This window comes from Nasonia vitripennis, assembly GCF_009193385.2.
Source record: "Nasonia vitripennis strain AsymCx chromosome 3 unlocalized genomic scaffold, Nvit_psr_1.1 chr3_random0005, whole genome shotgun sequence".
NCBI classification, from domain to species: Eukaryota; Metazoa; Arthropoda; class Insecta; order Hymenoptera; family Pteromalidae; genus Nasonia; species Nasonia vitripennis.
Window position 1 is genome coordinate 1,603,597 of NW_022279624.1, and position 18,031 is coordinate 1,621,627.

At 42.1% G+C, this 18,031-nt stretch overlaps 2 protein-coding genes across 8 annotated transcripts in view; one reads left to right on the forward strand and one right to left on the reverse strand.

Moving 5' to 3' along the window:
- The window catches only part of LOC116416688, a 31,069-nt gene extending 15,612 nt beyond the window's left edge, over positions 1 to 15,457 (forward strand). For all 7 annotated transcript variants that reach the window (XR_004227029.2, XR_004227031.2, XR_004227027.2 and 4 more), the window contains 2 exons: positions 14,279 to 14,475; positions 14,626 to 15,457. Coding sequence is in view for 2 of the 7 variants with exons in the window: in XM_031925889.2 (XP_031781749.1) it covers positions 14,279 to 14,475; positions 14,626 to 14,932 (504 nt within the window). In the remaining 5 variants the exon portion in view is untranslated. The remainder of the gene's footprint in view (positions 1 to 14,278; positions 14,476 to 14,625) is intronic.
- LOC116416686 lies at positions 6,317 to 9,759 on the reverse strand. The gene is made up of 2 exons (XM_031925886.2): positions 9,394 to 9,759; positions 6,317 to 9,084 (listed from the first exon to the last, which is right to left on the reverse strand). Exons 1-2 carry the CDS (start codon positions 9,593 to 9,595, stop codon positions 8,453 to 8,455), a joined length of 834 nt encoding a protein of 277 aa, XP_031781746.1. The 5' UTR covers positions 9,596 to 9,759; the 3' UTR covers positions 6,317 to 8,452.
- Positions 15,458 to 18,031: the final 2,574 nt, after the last annotated feature.

The window sequence follows — 18,031 nt, forward strand, 5'->3', positions numbered from 1 at the left end:
TTATCTCCTGGTTCCTTCGTTCGGTTGGGTTGGCTTGTGGGTGGTAGATGGCAGTCGTCCAGAGCTGTGCTTCCCAACGCTCGCATGCGCTTTCCCAGGCTTTGCTAGTGAACTGAGGGCCGTTGTCGGACAGGATAGCCCGTGGGTACCCCCAGCGGGAGAAAACTTCCTCCTCGAGGATCTTGGTGAGTCGGCTGGCGTCGGAGGAGCCGAGCGCAAATGCCTCGGTCCACCGAGAGAACAGGTCGGTGATGACGAAGATGAAGCGTCGCTTCTTCGCTGTGAGCGGGTATGGTCCCATGAGGTCGACGGCAATCGTGTCCCATGGTTTTGTGGGTTGGTGTGGCCGCATTGGACCTGAGGAAGTGGCTCTACTCTTGTGGCAGGCGCAGAGCATGCACTGGCGAACGTGATTTCTCACGTCGTCTCTCATCCTGGGCCACCAGTATAGTTGCTGGACGGCTCTGAGGGTTTCGTCGGATCCGGGGTGACCGGCGTACACCGAGTCGTGGTGTTCGTGGAGAATTCGCGGAGTCAGCGCTTGAGGAACGAGGATTTTCCAGTCGGACTTCTCCGTGTCGCGTATCCAGAGAATTTCGTTCTCGATCTTGTGTTTGGACGCTTCGTCCTGGGTTGCGGCTCCATCTTTTAGCAGCTTCTTTGCCAGCTTGGTGCAGTGCTGGTCTGCTTGCTGCGCTGCCTGAATCTCGTCGATAAGAGGCGTGGTGCTCTCGATGAGGTTTATGCTCAGGTGTTTTTCGGAACTGACAGGGGCGCTCTTAGGCGGCAGGAGTCTTTCGTAATCGTCGACACCCTCGGTGGTTTCGTCGGCTGGGTTGCGAGAGAGAAAGTCGGCAAGCTGGTTGGATTTTCCGGGGCAGTGCTCAATCTTAGGGTCGAACTCTTGTAGGAGCAATGCCCATCTCCTCAGCTTGTCTCTCGTGTCCTTAAAGGTGCGCAGCCAAGTCAAACCTTTGTTGTCTGTTCGTAGCGTGAACGGTTGGTTATCAAGCAGATGCCGATAGCGCTTGATGGCCCAGACTGCCGCGAGGCACTCTTGCTCGTTGCTGTGGTAGCGTGATTCGGTTGGATTGAACTTGGCGCTGGCGTAGCTGATGATGCCACGACTGCCGTCAGGTCGTTCCTGATAAAGGACGGCACCCATGCCTTTGGCGCTGGCGTCTGTTTGAAGAATATAGGGCCAGCCTGGGTGTGGTCGACTGAGTTTGAGCGGTTTCTGAAGTTCTTCTTTAAGCTTCTCGAAAGCTTGCTGCGCTCGTGCGTTCCATCGGAAACCCGATTTGCCCGTGGTCAAGTCGGTTAATGGAGCGGCGATTTCGGCATAGCCAGGGACGTATTCCCGTAGCCAGTTGCATGTGCCAAGAAATGATTGGAGCTGTTTTCGTGTGGTGGGGACTGGCGCTTCGGCGATTTTTTGCACGTGTTCTGGCTTGGCCTCGTTGCCTTTGCTCGTGATGACGTGTCCGAGGTATTCGAGACGATCCACGGCGAAGCGACACTTTTCTAAAGCAGCCGTCAGGTTGTGTATGCGTAGTCTTTCCAGAACCTTAGCTACGTGGACAAAATGGTCGTCGAGGCTTCGGGAGTAGACTATGATATCGTCCAAGTAGACTAAGCAGAAAACGTGGAGGTATCCGACTAGTACTTCTTGGCTCATGAGCTGTTGGAAAGTTCCCGTGGCTGCCTTAAGGCCAAATGGCATGACATTGAACTGGTAGCAGCCGCCAGAGGCTGTTGAAAATGCTGTGTATTTTTTGGAAGCTGGGTCCATTGGGATTTGCCAGTACCCGCTCTTCAGATCGATCGATGTGAAGATGCTGGCGTCGCCTAGATCCTTGAGCGCGTCAGCGATGTGAGGGACTGGTTGTGCTGCGTCTGTAGTAATGCCGTTGAGCCGGCGGTAGTCGATGCAGAAGCGATATCGCCCGTCCTTCTTCTTAGGCAGGACGATCGGCGAGCAATAGGGTGAGGTCGCTCTTTCGATGACGTCGCTCGCTAGCATCTCCTTTATTTGTTTGTCAATTTCCTTTTGCTTCGTCTCGGATTCCCGGTGTGGGGGTAGCCTAAAAGGCTTTTCGGTGGCCACGTTTATGACGTGTTTGACTGTCCTCGTTCGTGGAAGTTTTTGACCATCCTGTGCAAACACGACACTGTGCTCTTTCAAGAGTTGGAGTAGGCGTGTGAGATCGCCTCTTGTGAGGCCGTGATGCAGTTCACCAATGTTGATGAGGGCTGGTTGTTCCCGAGGCGCGCAATGCGTGAGTGGTGCCGTGATGCGGATCTGTTGCCCGAGATAGACAACATCTTGTGTGAGGTCCACCACGCATTCTTCCTTCTTTAACCAGGGTAATCCGAGCACTAGTGAGTGTCGTATATCAGGGGATACGTGTGTGTGTAAATTGAAAATTGCTCCCTGAATCTCTATCTTGAGATCGTTTTCGCCGGTCATTGTGAGCTTTGTGCCTTCGCCTGCCAGCTGACAACTCGTCGAGCGCTGCCTTACGTGCTGGCCGGCGGGCAAGAGAGATGATTTTATCACGTTGGCGGAGGCTGCGGTATCCACAAGTGCTATTATCTCCTCTCCTTGAAGCTTGACTTTTATGCGCGGGAGCTGTTCGGATCTGCCGAAGCAGCTTACTTCCGGTCGTTCGAGTTGGTGGCGTCGGACGCCGGTTTGTGCGCCGCCTTGCGCCAGTTTTCCGACTGGCTTCCTCGTTTGGCTTGGTAAACGGCGCAGTCTTTGTGGAAGTGCCGCTCAGGGCAATGCCAGCACTGTGGAAGCGTCGTCTTTTTGTCGGAGTTTTGGGAGGCGGGTTTGTTGTCGCTGACGACGGGTTTGGTTGCCTTTAGTTTGTTCTGCGTTTCTTCTCCTTCGTCCCTTTCGGCCTGTAGGGACCTGTTTAGAAGGTCCGCGAAGTCGACGAGCGTAACGGGGCGCAGGGTCTTGCGGAGAGATGGTTTGACGAGGTTGACCAGGGTGCTGACCTTGTTTGCCTCGGTCTCATTCGGTCTGACCCGTTGAAAGAGCAAGTATTTTTCCTGTAGGAAGGCTCCTACGGATTCCTTGTCGCCTTGCTTCTTGGAGTAGAGCTGAGCGATCAGTTCTCCCTTGATGGCGTCGCTGTCGAAGCGATTTGTGAGAAGCTCTCTAAAACGTGGCCAGTCAAAATCAAGGGTTTTGTAGCATTGCCACCATTCGTCTGCGTCTCCGCGCAAACCCTTCTCTATGACACTCGTCCTTTGACCCTCCGGGATCTGGTAGGATTCGATATATTCTTCGCACTTGCGAAGGTAGCGCTGTGGGTCTTCATGCCCAAGGCCTTTAAATTCAGGGAGAGGTGGTCTGTGACCGTACAAAGCCTGGCAGAAGGCGTTCCAGTTTTGCATTGCGGGTGGTAGGCCTCTGAGGCATCGTTGCCTCCGTTGTTCCCTGCGTTATCCATGTCGGGCGGATTTCTTTTAGGTATGGGAGCGTCGTCTAGCGCGTCGCCTGGGGCGCCTTCTTCGCTCTGTGCGACGTCTGACGCGTTGCTCTCGTTCTGTGGTTCTGGCGTGCGCTCAGGTGATGGAGATCGCTCTTCTTGGTTGGAGCTTTCGTTGTCACTTGAGCTGTTACTGGGATTGGGCGCCACTGCGTTATTCTCTACTCGCAGAAGTAGTGCTTGTGAGCGGGTGATAGGTCTCTTGACCGGTGAATGCTGTACGGGCATTGAGTTGTCGGAAGTCAATGGTGAAGCGGTATCGAGGAGTTCTCGAAGGGATGATGATCGGCCGGGAGTTGATGTTGGTGTGTGGGCGACTAACGCCTCTGGTTCGTGCCCTGATGGCTCCGTCGGTCATGAGTTCGCCTGTGATCTCAGACCACAGCTGACGATGTCAGGCCCCACGTTCGGGCCGCCACTTGATGTAAGCGGGCTTGTTGGGGTGGCCCAAAAGAGCGGGCGAGCGGAGGGAGAGATGTGTGCGCTGCTGCAGAACTGCTGGTGCTCGTGAGGCTCTCTCTCTCTCTGAAGAGCGGAGTGAAGGAGGGCCTGATCTCAGGCAGGCGGCGAGACAGCAGGTAGACAGGCGAGGAGGCCTGCTGAGGTTCCTTGTCCTTGGCTTCTTCGTTGCCTAGAGAGCGGACACTGCTCGGACCTCTCTAGGTCGACTCTTGGAGCGAGTCTGGACGAGGGAGGGCCGCCCAACCCGGTGAAGGCTGCACCACCCAGTTTCGTATAAGGGGAAAGGGGGAGCTCCGAGGAGCTTTGTGTTTGTATTTATTGCGGGGCCAATCCCAAAGAGGGATCGGTCCACTCAAAAATGACTAAGAGGCGCGGAGCGCTTTAGTCGGTGATCGTTAGATCAATGGACGCCTCAGCTATCTTTCCCTCGGCTAAGGACACCGGAGGATGAGGGGCGTGAGCCGCCTTCTTCCTCGGTGGAAGTCGCAGCGGAGTCCTGAGGAGCTCGTTGCGGACAATCGGTCGGAGGAGCCGCCAAGAGCGCTCGGAAGTCAGGAGAGGCAGGGCGAGCGGACGTGTCCACCAGTTCCACGTGCTCCGGCCACTCGGCGCAGATAACGTCGACTGCAGGCTCGGGAGCAGGCTGTTGCGGCGGAGACGGAGGAGGCCAATCCACCTGGGTAGCACAGTCTTGATGGGCGCTCGTCGGCTCGGTCTGAGTGGCGGCGTCGACTCCTGGCGGAGGCCGACGTTGCCGTTCCAAAACTCCTGCCCGATGGGCCTGAGTGAGATAGAGCCGAGTGAGCTCCAATTCGGCCCGTAAGGCTGCGTAAGATGGTCTCGGCATGCGAGAAGGAGGGGGAGGCGAAATAATTACGAGAGTAATTTATTCGTAAACAAAAATCAGATTTATTTCCGTGTTCTGGTAAGCTGTGCAGGTTGCCTAGGCACCGTGCTCCAATACTAGATCCGGAATCTGATCGGAGGGGGGGATGCTTTAGCGCCGGGCCCGGCGCCTCTATATGCCCCCCGGAACGCTCTCCCACTATAGGGAGGGCGAACTGGTGGCGTCGGACGCCTAGCGGCCGGGCGCGGAACTACTGGCGCGGTGCGCTATAGTGACGGTATGTCGGGTTGCGCGTGTTTAGGGGCTTGTGCGAGAGAGCCTGCGGGTGGGTTATAACAAACATTCAATTTTATCATCTTTATTGGGTGTTACAGCTGTGTAAGCATAAAACTTTGGTCCTCCCGAAACAAAATTACTTATATACGTATTCTCACCATAACCACAAAGTTCATCTGTCATATCACCTAGTTTAGAGCCAATAAAAGGTTTATACTCATCCGGAGCATCGTCATGCGAAACAAATATACAAGAATCTGTGTCATAATAAAGAACACGATCACCCAACCTTCTCAAGTAATTATATAGTTCTAAACGTGCTTGAGCAGTGGTGTAAGCCGCAATCACGACACTCGTATGCGGGGCAGGAGTGACAGCCTCATCCTTGTATTGCCAATTCACGTACAGTATCTCATCATTAATTGCTAGTATATCATTAACATCTCTTTCCGGACAAGTAAGAAGTTTTAAAAGAGATTCACGTGATTTTACAACTTCAGTTTGTTTCAAATTACTCCGTTGTCCAAACTTACCCCAAAACGAATTTAAGCAGAGCTTAGCAACAGCTCGTAACCCTGAATTTTTTTCGATATTATTTTTATCCAAAGTTATACCCTCATCGAGTCTATACTGTTCAATGTATTGTAATTTAGTTGCTTCATCAGTACACCATGAGGGCCATCCGCTAGCCTCTTGCTTGATTTTTAAGAAAGTATTTACGTAAATAATATAAATTTTCGTAATACTGTAACCGAGTTCAACAGCTTTACGCAACTCATCAGCAACCCAGGTGCCCGTGAATTCACGCATTTTTGGGTCTTCGTGATTGCAGTCACACTGCTGCATTTCTTCGCAGCATGAGCGGCAAAGAGCAAAAAGAATACGTCCGTGCATTTTAATTGGTAAGAGTGGAATGTGCAGGTTGCGCGGTGGTAAGATACTACATTTAACTAATCCTTCAATATTGTTGAGATTATTGTTATTCTCCTGCGTTAATTCGTTGCAGTCTTCACCAATTAAATTTCGCGAATGTCCTACGGGAAATTGACTTCTTTTACACACGTACGGATAAAGAGAGCATATATCTGTATATTGAATTTTTTGGTTATTTCCGATCGTGTACTCAGTAACTATATTCTCCGTTCTACCTCCAAAAAAAGCATCGCGCGGATTCAACGTTATACGACTCATAGGATGCTGTGTTACATATTCGTAGATTTCGCGATTATCTGCTTTTATCCGATCAAAAGTACATTCCCATATCTCTCGAACTTCGTAACCCAGGGCTTTTATTTTTTGAATTTTCCGAAAAGTATTCTCGTACGACTCATCCATAGTTCTACCGTATGACATTATTTTATCTCGTCGTTTATTAAAGCAAATGGGGCAACCGTGTGTGTAACAGCCTTGATATTCAAAGACAATACCTTTAGCATTATCATTTTCCGGAGGTAAATAGCCATCTACACGAAACCCTTCTGGAAGCATAAATTCACGTGCTCTACCCGCGTGTATGATTTCCTGACCAATCTCACGTTCACACTGTAACAGCCACTGTATTGACTTTTGTGAATGATTATCAGCGGGTCGATATCCACCTGCTGGAATGATACCGATAGTTTTTTCGCGTAAGAAATTTTTTCTATACACAATGGAGCATGCAGAAGCTATGGTCGTTGCCTCTGTAAACGGACAAGTATTCCCGCACTTAATGAAAATTTTCCGAAAAGCCATGCATGCAAGTCTTAAAATTTCTACATCCATACGGTAATAATCGAGTATTTCACGTTGAAAATCAAACTCATAAGTATTTCGGTTCTCCTCATACCATACAATAAACTTTTCCCTCTCAGACGTCGACATGGCATTAGGCGCATAGAACGATGCTTCGGGTAAAGCGCCAACATAATTTTGATTATCTAAAGTATTGAATAGATGAGGAAAATATCCTTTTTTGCTAGCTGTCGGTAGAGAAAAGGTTTGTGGTAAAGCACTTAATTTCATGTGAAAATAGTTTAAGCTATCAATAAATTTTGTTCGCCCGCATTGAAGCATAATTATATTTTGTCCATTCAATATTACGTTCGGTACTATTGAGGTATTTTCAACGATTTCTCTCAAAATAAATTGCGCATCAAACCCACGAGAGTTATGAGCAATACAAATTATTTGACCGAAGGTAGTTTTCTCGCGTACTGTCAAACCTATTAATTGTTTAACTGGATCATCGCGAAATATATGCTCTCTTACACCACACGTATGGCATAGTATATTTATATTTTCATCATCCATGCAATCATCGCAAACCTGTTGTACAACACATAGATTTGGAATGTGTATTTTTATCTCTTTATGTTCACGGTAAGCAGAATCTTGATGCGTCTCAAAGTCATAAAAAATAAATAAGTTTTTCTTTGGGGATTTACGATTAATCTGCACGTTAACATTACGTCCAATGGGTTGAATATAACAGAGCTGATTTACATCATGTTTTTCGCGACATAAGTTACACCAATTGATTCCACACTCGTGCTTTGACTTGTAGATATTAATTCGTTTGCAACACATATTACAAACTTTTACTACATCGCATATTTTTTTATTATTTTTTTTTTGTATGACCCATCTATTTTGTGACGGTCGAAACATATTTGTCCGTAAAATTCTCGGTTACATTCTATACACTGTATAATATCTATATTAGAATTACACGTTGGCGCACAAAAACACCTGTCACATTTGGCTGTGCATCTATGCTCATCTACGTATCTATAGCTTTTATTACAATGTTCGCAGAAAAAACGATTGCGTGCAGCACCGGTGAAATTTAATATTGTATCGAAATGACCCCTTCGCGCGTCGTACAAAAGATTTATAACGTCAAAAGAATTTGAATTTAACAGAGGTCTTCCATCGTAAAAGGGTGGTTCTCCACTTCCAAAAGATAAACTATCGTATATTACAATAGCGATATTTTTTGCAACATAATACCGCTGATACGTCTCTATTTCTCGTATACGGCACCCGTTTGCAGGAATTACGACGTTTGCATTAATAGTAAGGAAATTTGCGCGCTCTTTTTGCATACCACGTCTGCTATCTCTGACAATATTCCAAGTATCAATGGCTTCGTTTGAAAAGAATTTTTTATACATCATAAAAGCCTCCCCGACAATTAAAGCTCTTGGTAAACATAAATTATCGTTATTTCTTATAGATACAACCGATCTCTGAGCTAAGCTGTTAACATTTATCCTCTTTCTACTTCCACCTCGGCCACCATTAGGTATATTAACAAGTGTTAATGTTAGAATAAAGCTCTCATCTATTTGAAAATCCTCATTACTCTGAGCTAATCCGCTTATTAAATTCCATAAATCATTGTAAAAAAATTATTTACTAATCGTAAAGATAACCCACCCGGGCCTCGTGCAAAATTTAAACTTCTAACGGAGACACCAATCATGTCGTTTTCATTACATAATGAAATTATATAAGAATAAATATCGCGAATAACTAACTCCAACCAAACTATCGGATTTATAGATCCATCCTTCGGTGGAGATCTTATTTTTAGCACAATACGTCTACCTTCTATTTTATACTTAGATATATAATGCGAATTTTGTTGGAAAATATCAAAACGATTACCAGGAGCCTGGATATCCTCATCTCCTTCCTCATCGACTCCTTGATAATTCATATTATCGTCTGTTTCGCTTCTCTCCTCATCCTCCTCGCTGATCTCCTCCTCCGCCTCCTCATTCTCCTCACTGGGCTGATTATCCTCTTCTTCGTAGTCAGACAAATCATCATTATTGCTGCTTGAATTTTCAATTCTTCTTCTTTGTCCTCTAGCAACTTGAATAGAAAAATCACTTTCATCGGCCTCGTAATCCTGCAATTCTACAGAAGTATTGGTGTTCGAAGATGATGTAGATAAGGGAAAAATGGTTGTAGAAGAAGAACAAGATGAATCGTCAGAGTGATTATGTTCTGAAAAAATTTATTGAATACAAAATATTTGAATACCCTATTTTACACTTTCTTATTTTTAAATTATTCTTCTGGTGGTCCTGAAAAACTCTGTCTCAGGCGATTAAACACTTCAGGTAAATTTTCAGTGTCTAACAGTATGGAATTTTTATCTTTACTCTTATACATTACGATACGCATGATATCTTGTTTCAAAGCCCTGGGGTACTTAGCAAATCCTTCGAGACCACGTCGAATAACTTAAATAATATTTAAAAATAAGAATTTATTTCAAGAAAAATGTATATTTAAATACAGCATAATACTCACGTTCATTAATTTGACGATCTCTTGGATTTCCCTGGTTAAAAAAATGCTCGGTGACCAATCCTCCAGCGCTTCTTCTTGTGTACCGCATTTCTTCGGGTTCTACTGGCCGGGCCAAAAAGTCGAGGATTTGTTGCCGTCTTTTGACACATGGATGCTGCGCATACTCAATAATATTTTCGCTTTCATCAGCTGCTCGCTCCATCAAGCGCTATAGAATATTATTAGCAGCAGCTGTTGGCTCTGTACATGTGGCAAGAAGGTGGTCAACATTAGCCATGCGCTGAGAATCCCTATTGGCAGGTGCATCTTCAGCCTCTTCCGCTCTAGCATTGTGGTCATTCTGCGCTCTCTCTACTGCTTCACCTTCATCCTCCGTCGCCTCATTCACCTGAAGATGCACCGCTGCAGGCGCCGCAGCCACCGCTGCTGCTGCTTCTCTCCTTACGGCTTCGCTCTCCCCCACCCGCAACTCCTCTCCGTGTGCATCGGCAGCGCTCACCGCCACCATTTCAGCCGGGACAAACTGTACATCGGCTACGGCATTCCCCGCTTGCGCTGTATCCTCCGTCTCACTTGCCTCTCTCTCTCTGCCTCCTCCTCCTCCTCCTCCTCACCTTCATCCGATGACGTATGTTCAACATTTTCACTTGATGTGTATTCTGTAATATCATCATCATCTTCACCGATGACGTATGTTCAACATTTTCACTTGATGTGTATTCTGTAATATCATCATCATCTTCATCAGAGGTTATGTCGGCTAATAAATTTTCTAATGCTGAAATGTAAAACAATTTTATGTTAAAAATACAGCGCTTACTTTTTATAATAAACGTTATATGTATTCGAAGGTAGTGATGCATACAACACATGAATATTAAAATCTCTTTGATGTCGAATAAATTAAAACAAAATATTAACCGATATTTGATTACACATTTTTTAATAAAAAAGCAAGAAGTATAGCGAGAAAAACAGTTATTTATAAAAGTATACTCACTGTCATAGAATATAGCGGATGTATATTCTTTGATTTTATAATTATACGTTATATTACTGTAATGATAGAGAGATACGCATCGCATGCTATGTAATATGACAGATGTAAGAAGCTAATTTCCCTAGCGCTGAAGCAGACGACTTGAAAACACTACGCGTCATACGTAGCAGTCGACGCGTTCTACAGCAAGAGCAGACGACACAGCGTTACGAATGTGTGTATGCGCGCGCGAGTGAATGAAACTGAGCTTGTAGCCGCAGCAGTAGACGACACTATCAGCTGTGGCACCGTTTACCTCGTTGCCAAGTACAAGCGCTGTTTGATTTTTATTAATAACAACGCGATATAGTGCAGAAAAATTGCAATCAATAAACATGTACTCACCATTATTCTCCTCGAATGCTGTCATTAGCCGCGTCAACACAGGTAAATGCGCAAAATTGTGTTGCATACAAAATTCTGCTGCGCATCGCACAGCTAAGTTGCATTTTTTTAAAATGAGTCTATGAAGCTGTGCAATTTTCCGTGGCCCGCAGCATCGTAAAAGACGTTTAAACTCGCGGCATAATTGGCACGCAACTATGCGTTTCACACGTAGACACCAGCTTCTTGTACACCTGCGTCTAACAACACTATTTGCTTGAAGATTGCCCGCGATGCGAAGCACTACAGTGCGTAAAGACTCCTCGGCTACGTTATACATGCTTGCGAGCTCTTGATTTAATGTAACTACTCTCATGACTACTGAGCTCCTGAGATCAACGTAGGGTTTATATAGTATAAAAAACGTCTTGCTAGTGGGGGGATGTGTGGACTCGCGCAACAGTATAAAACGCAAAAAATAACATCCTGTGATAAGTTTTGCCTCAGCTTTATCATTCGCGAGTATCAAAATTTCGTCGAATGTCACTTAAACGGTAAGAGGATCGACTGATTCATATGTATTATATTACCTACGCTCTCATGGGTCCAAGATGCATAACAATCTGAAATAATGATACCGTCGACGATTCTCGCACGATACAAGGCGGCTAAAATTAATGCTCTATCACATTTAATAGCATTCGACTTCCTGTGCAAGCGATGACCATAGTGATTCTCACACAAGCAGTATCTAGTATACGGCTCCGAGAATCCACGTGTTAATTACATTTGAGATTACTCTGAACCGTTGTTTTGTCACACTGGTCCATTTTTTCCGCGCATAGGTATCGACTGCAAAGACTCTTGCCGCCGAGTAGATACTAAAAATATCAAGTTCACGCTTAGAGCAGTCGGGAGTCAAAGATCATGCTCTCTCTCTCTCTCTCTCTCTCTCTCTCTCTCTCTCTCTCTCACACACACACAAACACAATCGTAAAAAAGTATCCAGTGTTCGTCTAGCAGCAAGCAGTATCAAACACGTATAGTTGTTTTGTCACACTGATTCATCACCGCTGTATAGGTATCGCCTGCTAAGACTCATGGCGACAAGTGGATACTAAACAATATCAACTTCCTGCAAAGAGCACTTGAGAGTCAAAGGTTATGCTCTCTCGCGCTCGTAAAAGGTATCCGTCAAGCATTTCGCTGCAAAACGCGTCAGCCAGCTCGTTCGGGTATCGGGTGTACGAGCACACGTGCGGTATCGAACAATAATCAACACAAGTCTAAATTTTTCTCCTTCGTCCCTCCTTTTCCTCCTAGGCCCTACAGATGACTGCTTGGACTACAGTCGTCAGTTCCAAGTTGGTCGTAGTTCCACTAGGATGTCTGTTAAAAGTGTTGTTTTGCGTCAGTTGGAGGAGAAATGCTCTCTCCTAAAATCGCGGATGGAGCGTACGTCGCGGCTCATACAGCAGCACCGCGACACGTATGCTGAGCTGTATGACGAGCGCGAAGAAGTCAAACGCGCGCTGGACATAATGAAAAGTTCACCTTCCATCGGCCCCGTCAATTACTACATCCCTAAGCTTGGGGATGTATGTGAAGTGTGTGCGCGGGTGATGAAGCGGATGACCATACGCACACGGTGGACGTACTGCACGGAGTGCAGGGCGTGACGCTGTACGACGTGCAGCAGAAGAGAGCTGTGGTGTTGCAGCGTAGGAACAGAGAAGAGAGAGGAGACGGAGGTGGTTGCTGAGGAGGTGATGCAGCAGCAAGAGGTTAGTTAGTTAATAAGGTGAATATCTTATGTTTGTCACAATAGATTAATTATGTGTATCTTTACACAGGTGGTGCATGCCGATGAAGATGCTGCTATGATAGATCTTGTGAAAAGAGAGGAGCAGCAGGAGGAAGCGGAGATGCAGCAGGAGGAAGCGGAGTCACAGCAGGAGGAAACAGAGGGTGATGAAGTCGATACGGAGATTGATATAGGCGAAGAATTTTGTCAGTTCGACTCGACTGCATCTCCCGACAACATAGCTGATAGGGGAAAGCTTATCATCGTGAAGGTAGAGGCGAGTGCTGAAGAAGAGACAATCGACGTCGTATCGTGAAATTTTGTGTTTATGTGCGTGAGTGTATAGTGAACGCGTAAGTTTTATCATTAATTATATTTACCCGTGTATGTGTGTGTGTGTGCCTAGATTAGTAATTAAGAGTAAGGAGTGATGTGTGAGAGTGTGTGCGTAAGAGAGAGAGAGCGTGTACGTAAAAGAGAGAGAGGGAGAGAGAGAGAGAGAGCGTGTGCGTAAGAAAGAGTGTGTGCGTGTGAGTAAGAGAGAGAGAGAGAGAGAGAGAGAGAGAGAGAGAGAGAGAGAGAGCGCAGTGTAAGAAGCTAGTGTCCCTCGTGCATTAGCAGACGATACGATTTTGTGTGTGTGTGTGTGTGTGCTCGCGCAAGTGTACGTATGAGTACACATGTGTGATTGAATTTATATTGTTTATGATAATTCGAATAATAATATTTTTTATAATAAAAACCATTATACATTGTAAGAAATGATTTTTTTATTTACTAACTTGGTGTGTGGAGACAAATGACATCATTACTATCGTATCCTTATCTTATCAATGTAAACAAATAATTTAGTTAAGGTATTGTTTGTTTACATAAATAATTAATTAAAATTATCTATATTACATGTAATAAAGATAATTTTAATTACTTGTTTGTATAAACATGATACCTTATCTTTATTACTTGTTTACATTGATAAGATAAGGATGCGCCAGTGATGACGTCATTTGTTATGTCTCCCCATACCGGCTTACTTACTACTTGCGAATTGTCTTGTTTTTAAATTTGTAGATACCGTTTTTATAAATTTATCACGTGATAATCACATGAGAAATTGTCCCATGTCATGTAATTTTTACGTGATTATCTCGCCAGTCTCTCGCGACTCTTATTACAGCTTCATCACTCAAGTAATTGCATGATTATTTTTTGTAGGGCCGCTCACGCGCGCGTACATACAGCGGGCGTGAAAAAATTAAAAACGCTTGCTATACGTCCGCTAATTTGCTCGGTACCCGCTTTAGCTGGCGTTTTTCATTGTTTAGCAACTGCTGCCCAAGCAAAGGACGAAAAAACGCTCGCATTCGCGGGTATAAAACGCCCTTAATTTTTTTTGTCCGCTGATCTGAAAATGGTAACTTTCGTTCGATACGCGAAGAAAAATCGTGCCATTGTTACACAAATTTTATGTTTGACCTGCAAAACTGGTTTCCAGGAAAAATATACCCGTTTGCTCCGTTTTTTACAGTCTTAAAGTGGACTTTTTAGTTGAGTGTGGAATAAAAATGTACACATATGTATATGCGTATGATCTTACGTCCTGTAGATTTTACGTGGTCTATTAGATTACAAAATTTTTTATATGAAAGGCTATATATAATATTGTAGTCATTTTCTATAAACCGATTGTTTAAATAAACTGTATATTATATTTATAGCAATCAAGTAAACTTTCGACAAAGAAAGGAAATATTATTAACTCCAGTAATGTTATTCAAAAGTACAAAAAGAGCATTTTGTTACAAACCAGAAAAGAGCTTTGTCTCGATGATGCAAATGATGGTGATAAATCTACAGATGAAGGGGTAATAAAAAAAAGGCGCTTATCAGAAATGTGTGAAAATATTAGTTTTGGGTAAATAAAATTTAAGACTTTCTTTTTATAATACTTTTTGGCTATTCAATGCAAACAAAATTGAATATTTAAAGATGATTTAGAAATACAGTTTAAAATATGTAAATATTTATATCAAAATGATACAAAAATTTTTATTATGGGTTGTAGAGCATCTGGTGATTACACAAAGTTAGTAACAGATAACGAGCCACGCGTTGTTTTACGGAATATAGGATTCAATACAATGTCCACTCAAAACAATTTGATTTCATCTGGGCCTTCTTCACTTCCATTAAAACTGTCAAGCCAGAGGTCCTCTCAAACTGATACATTTTCTAAAATCAGCTGCTCCTCACCTTCCCTACCTGCAATAAAACCTACAGTGAAGTCACAGTCTAGCTTTTCACTAACAAGGAAAGGTACCCAACCCGAACTCACCGATTTTGATGATTTTCATATATGTTGTAGAACATAAAAAAATAAGAGACACGTATTTTCTTTTATCGGCTAATTTTCACTTTTAAGGGGTAAAAACCTCCCCTAAAGTTAACCCCCAAAAAGCGTTTTTTTTACATATCTCGGCTTAAAATTAATATTTTTCAATGAAACAAATTGGAGGTTATTTCTTACAAAAAGAGCAAGTATTTCATGGTGATTTGAAGAGTAAGAGTAGCATCCCCTATTTTTTAGGGGTTGAAAACATATATTTTTTGGCATAATTTTATAATAAAAATGTTTAAACCGACTAAAAAAAATTGGAAAAAATGTTTAAACATCCTTAATAACAAAATTTAGTTGACGTCTTTCGGTGTTTTCATAAATATTACCCCTAAGGGGGTAAACCACCCCTAACACAAAATAACTGTAAATATGTAATTCAATACATAATATTTCGTATAAAGTTTGTATATAGAGGTTTTCGAGGTCGCTGATTACAAATCTATCAGATTTTGAAAATTCAAAATGGCGGAACCAATAGGACGGAAATATCGAAAAAAAATTTTATATAATAAAAAAGTTTTAAACGACTAAAAAAATTGGAAAAAATTTGTAAACATCTATAATAAACAAATTAAGTTTTTCGATTTTTTCATAGATACTACCCTTTAGGGGGTAAACCACCCCTAACACAAAATAACTATAAGTATACTTCAATCCATAATATTTTGTAGAAGGTTTGTATATAAGGGTTTTCGAGATCGCTCTTTGCAAATCTGATATCAGATTTTGAAAATTCAAAATGGCGGAACCAATGTGGTGGACGAAAATGTCGAAAAAAAATTTTAACTTTCATAAAAACTTGTTATAAATGTGTTATCTTTGTAGCCTGTACATGTGAACTAAAGAGCCTTAAACCCTAAACCCCTAAAGAACAAATAGGCTAAATGGTTGTGCTTTTTAACCAAACCACCTCAAATTCCTAAATTTGTAAACAAGAAAATTCTGTGTGTGAAGCAGTTTTATAATTTCCGTAGAAATAGTTATCAGAATGTTATTGGAATTCCTTTATTGTAAATTCAACTTATAATGTATTTTTGTTTATAATATTAGAGTATAATAATAATCTACAATCTTTTATCTTTTGCCATAGTGCATTTTTTGTATTGAGCATAAAATATATTATTTTACGATGTTTTTACAATAATGGCAGTCCTCATAAAAGTGTTTAAAGCACAATGCTTTTTTGCACCAACCACATCGTACAATTGCAATGTTTGTGCACCCTTCTATTTCACAATGTGTTGCACAAGACTTTCCAAAACTGAAATCTATAGGATTATCAAATTTATCTGGTTTTTCATTGACGTAACCGCTTTTATACCAGGAATATTTAAACAAATCTATATATCTCGGTGAAGACAGTTGGTTGTGAACCAATGATTGAAGTTTAATTATATTATTTCTCACATGTAAATTCATATCATGATCCATTAACATTACATTATCAGAAAATGTTCGGACAAAGTTTTTCCAAATACGGAATCCATAGACATCAAGTGGTTGTATTTTTCCTGTGGTTCCAGTTGGAATTTTTTTATGTTAATAATTTTATTTTGTGGCATTGTTTCTTCTATAACTTTGTCACAATGACCACTCCAAGAATCAAGTAATAGTATTGAGTGATGGCCTACATAGGGATAAAATATTTTTTCCAACCAGATTTTGAAGTGATCTGCTTAAACGACTTACTAATTAACTGATCAACGATATTACAATGTAAAAATTGTTATTAGTTCCCTTACTTATTGTTAATTTTCCAGATTTGGATGCTTCCACGTACACGTTTTCTGGTCTAAATATGTTTTGTTCTATAATAGGGCCAAACTTGCCACTTGGTTCCTTTAAAATAAGAAATAGCGGTGACAACAGTTGTCCAGTAGCTGATATTAGTGGCTGTATAGTATAACTATGCGTTGTTGCTGAAATTGACTGTACCAGACATTGCACTTGCTTTTCTCCTTCTACTGCTAATGTTCTTCCAGAATGCATTTCTAGCTGAAATCCGCTCTGATCTGTATTATACAAATTTTCGAGTCCAATCCTTGGTATACACGATTTAACGTCATCGATAAATGCTTCAGCTTTAGCCGTAAGTTCTGCACTACTTTCTAGTGTTTTTCTTGTTATGAACTTATTTATTTTCCTAGAAACTATTCGGTGTGCTTGCTTAAATTTGAGTAACCAATGTTTAAAAGCTTTGAATCTAATATCATCAAAACCAATTTCTTTTTTAGCTTGTAAGGCCCATCGAATTATATCTTCATCATGGATAATTGAACCACTGTCGAGAGCTGCTTGAAAATTATCCAGGGTATACTGACAAATTTGTGCTACTTTTTCTCTATACGTGCCACCTTTATTAATTGAATGAGCCCAACGACGTAGCTGACTAATAGATGATACTTTTTTGAATCTGTTTTGCACTGTTTTGAGACTTAAATTTTGCTTCGTTTTGCTACTTCTCCAAAATTGTACAGCTCTTTTTTTGTATTCAAAATCTAGTTCTTCATTATCTGCTGTACATTGATTTGTTGGTGCTATATCCGGATCAGGAAAATGATGTTGCACTTCATCTTTAATTATTTCCACATTATGGTCTTTATACTCTTCTTGAAAATCCAAAGAGTCATCAGTAATCATTTCTACATCGTTGAAATCATGTGTTGCATCTATTAAAATTTCTTTTATTTTTTCGGCCAACTCTGTTTCGTGATAATCTAAAAAAAGAACATACTGATTCGCACATATTGTCAACAACTTTTATGAGTGAAAGACATTTATCTGTGGAATTATCATTGAATGTACGATAACATTCATTAAACTAATGAATGCATATAAAATTCCCTTTTAATAACAACGTGTTCTTTAATTGCAAATGAAGTTCGAGTATTAATATTCTTTTATGTATTTTTACCAATAACAAAAATTATCATAGTAATATAATAATAATAATAATAATAAGAAGAATAAGCATAATTGCAATAGCAATAATAACAGTAATACTGATAATAGCAATGATAATGAAAAATAATAATAATAATTAGAATAATATTTATTATTAAATTTAGATTTT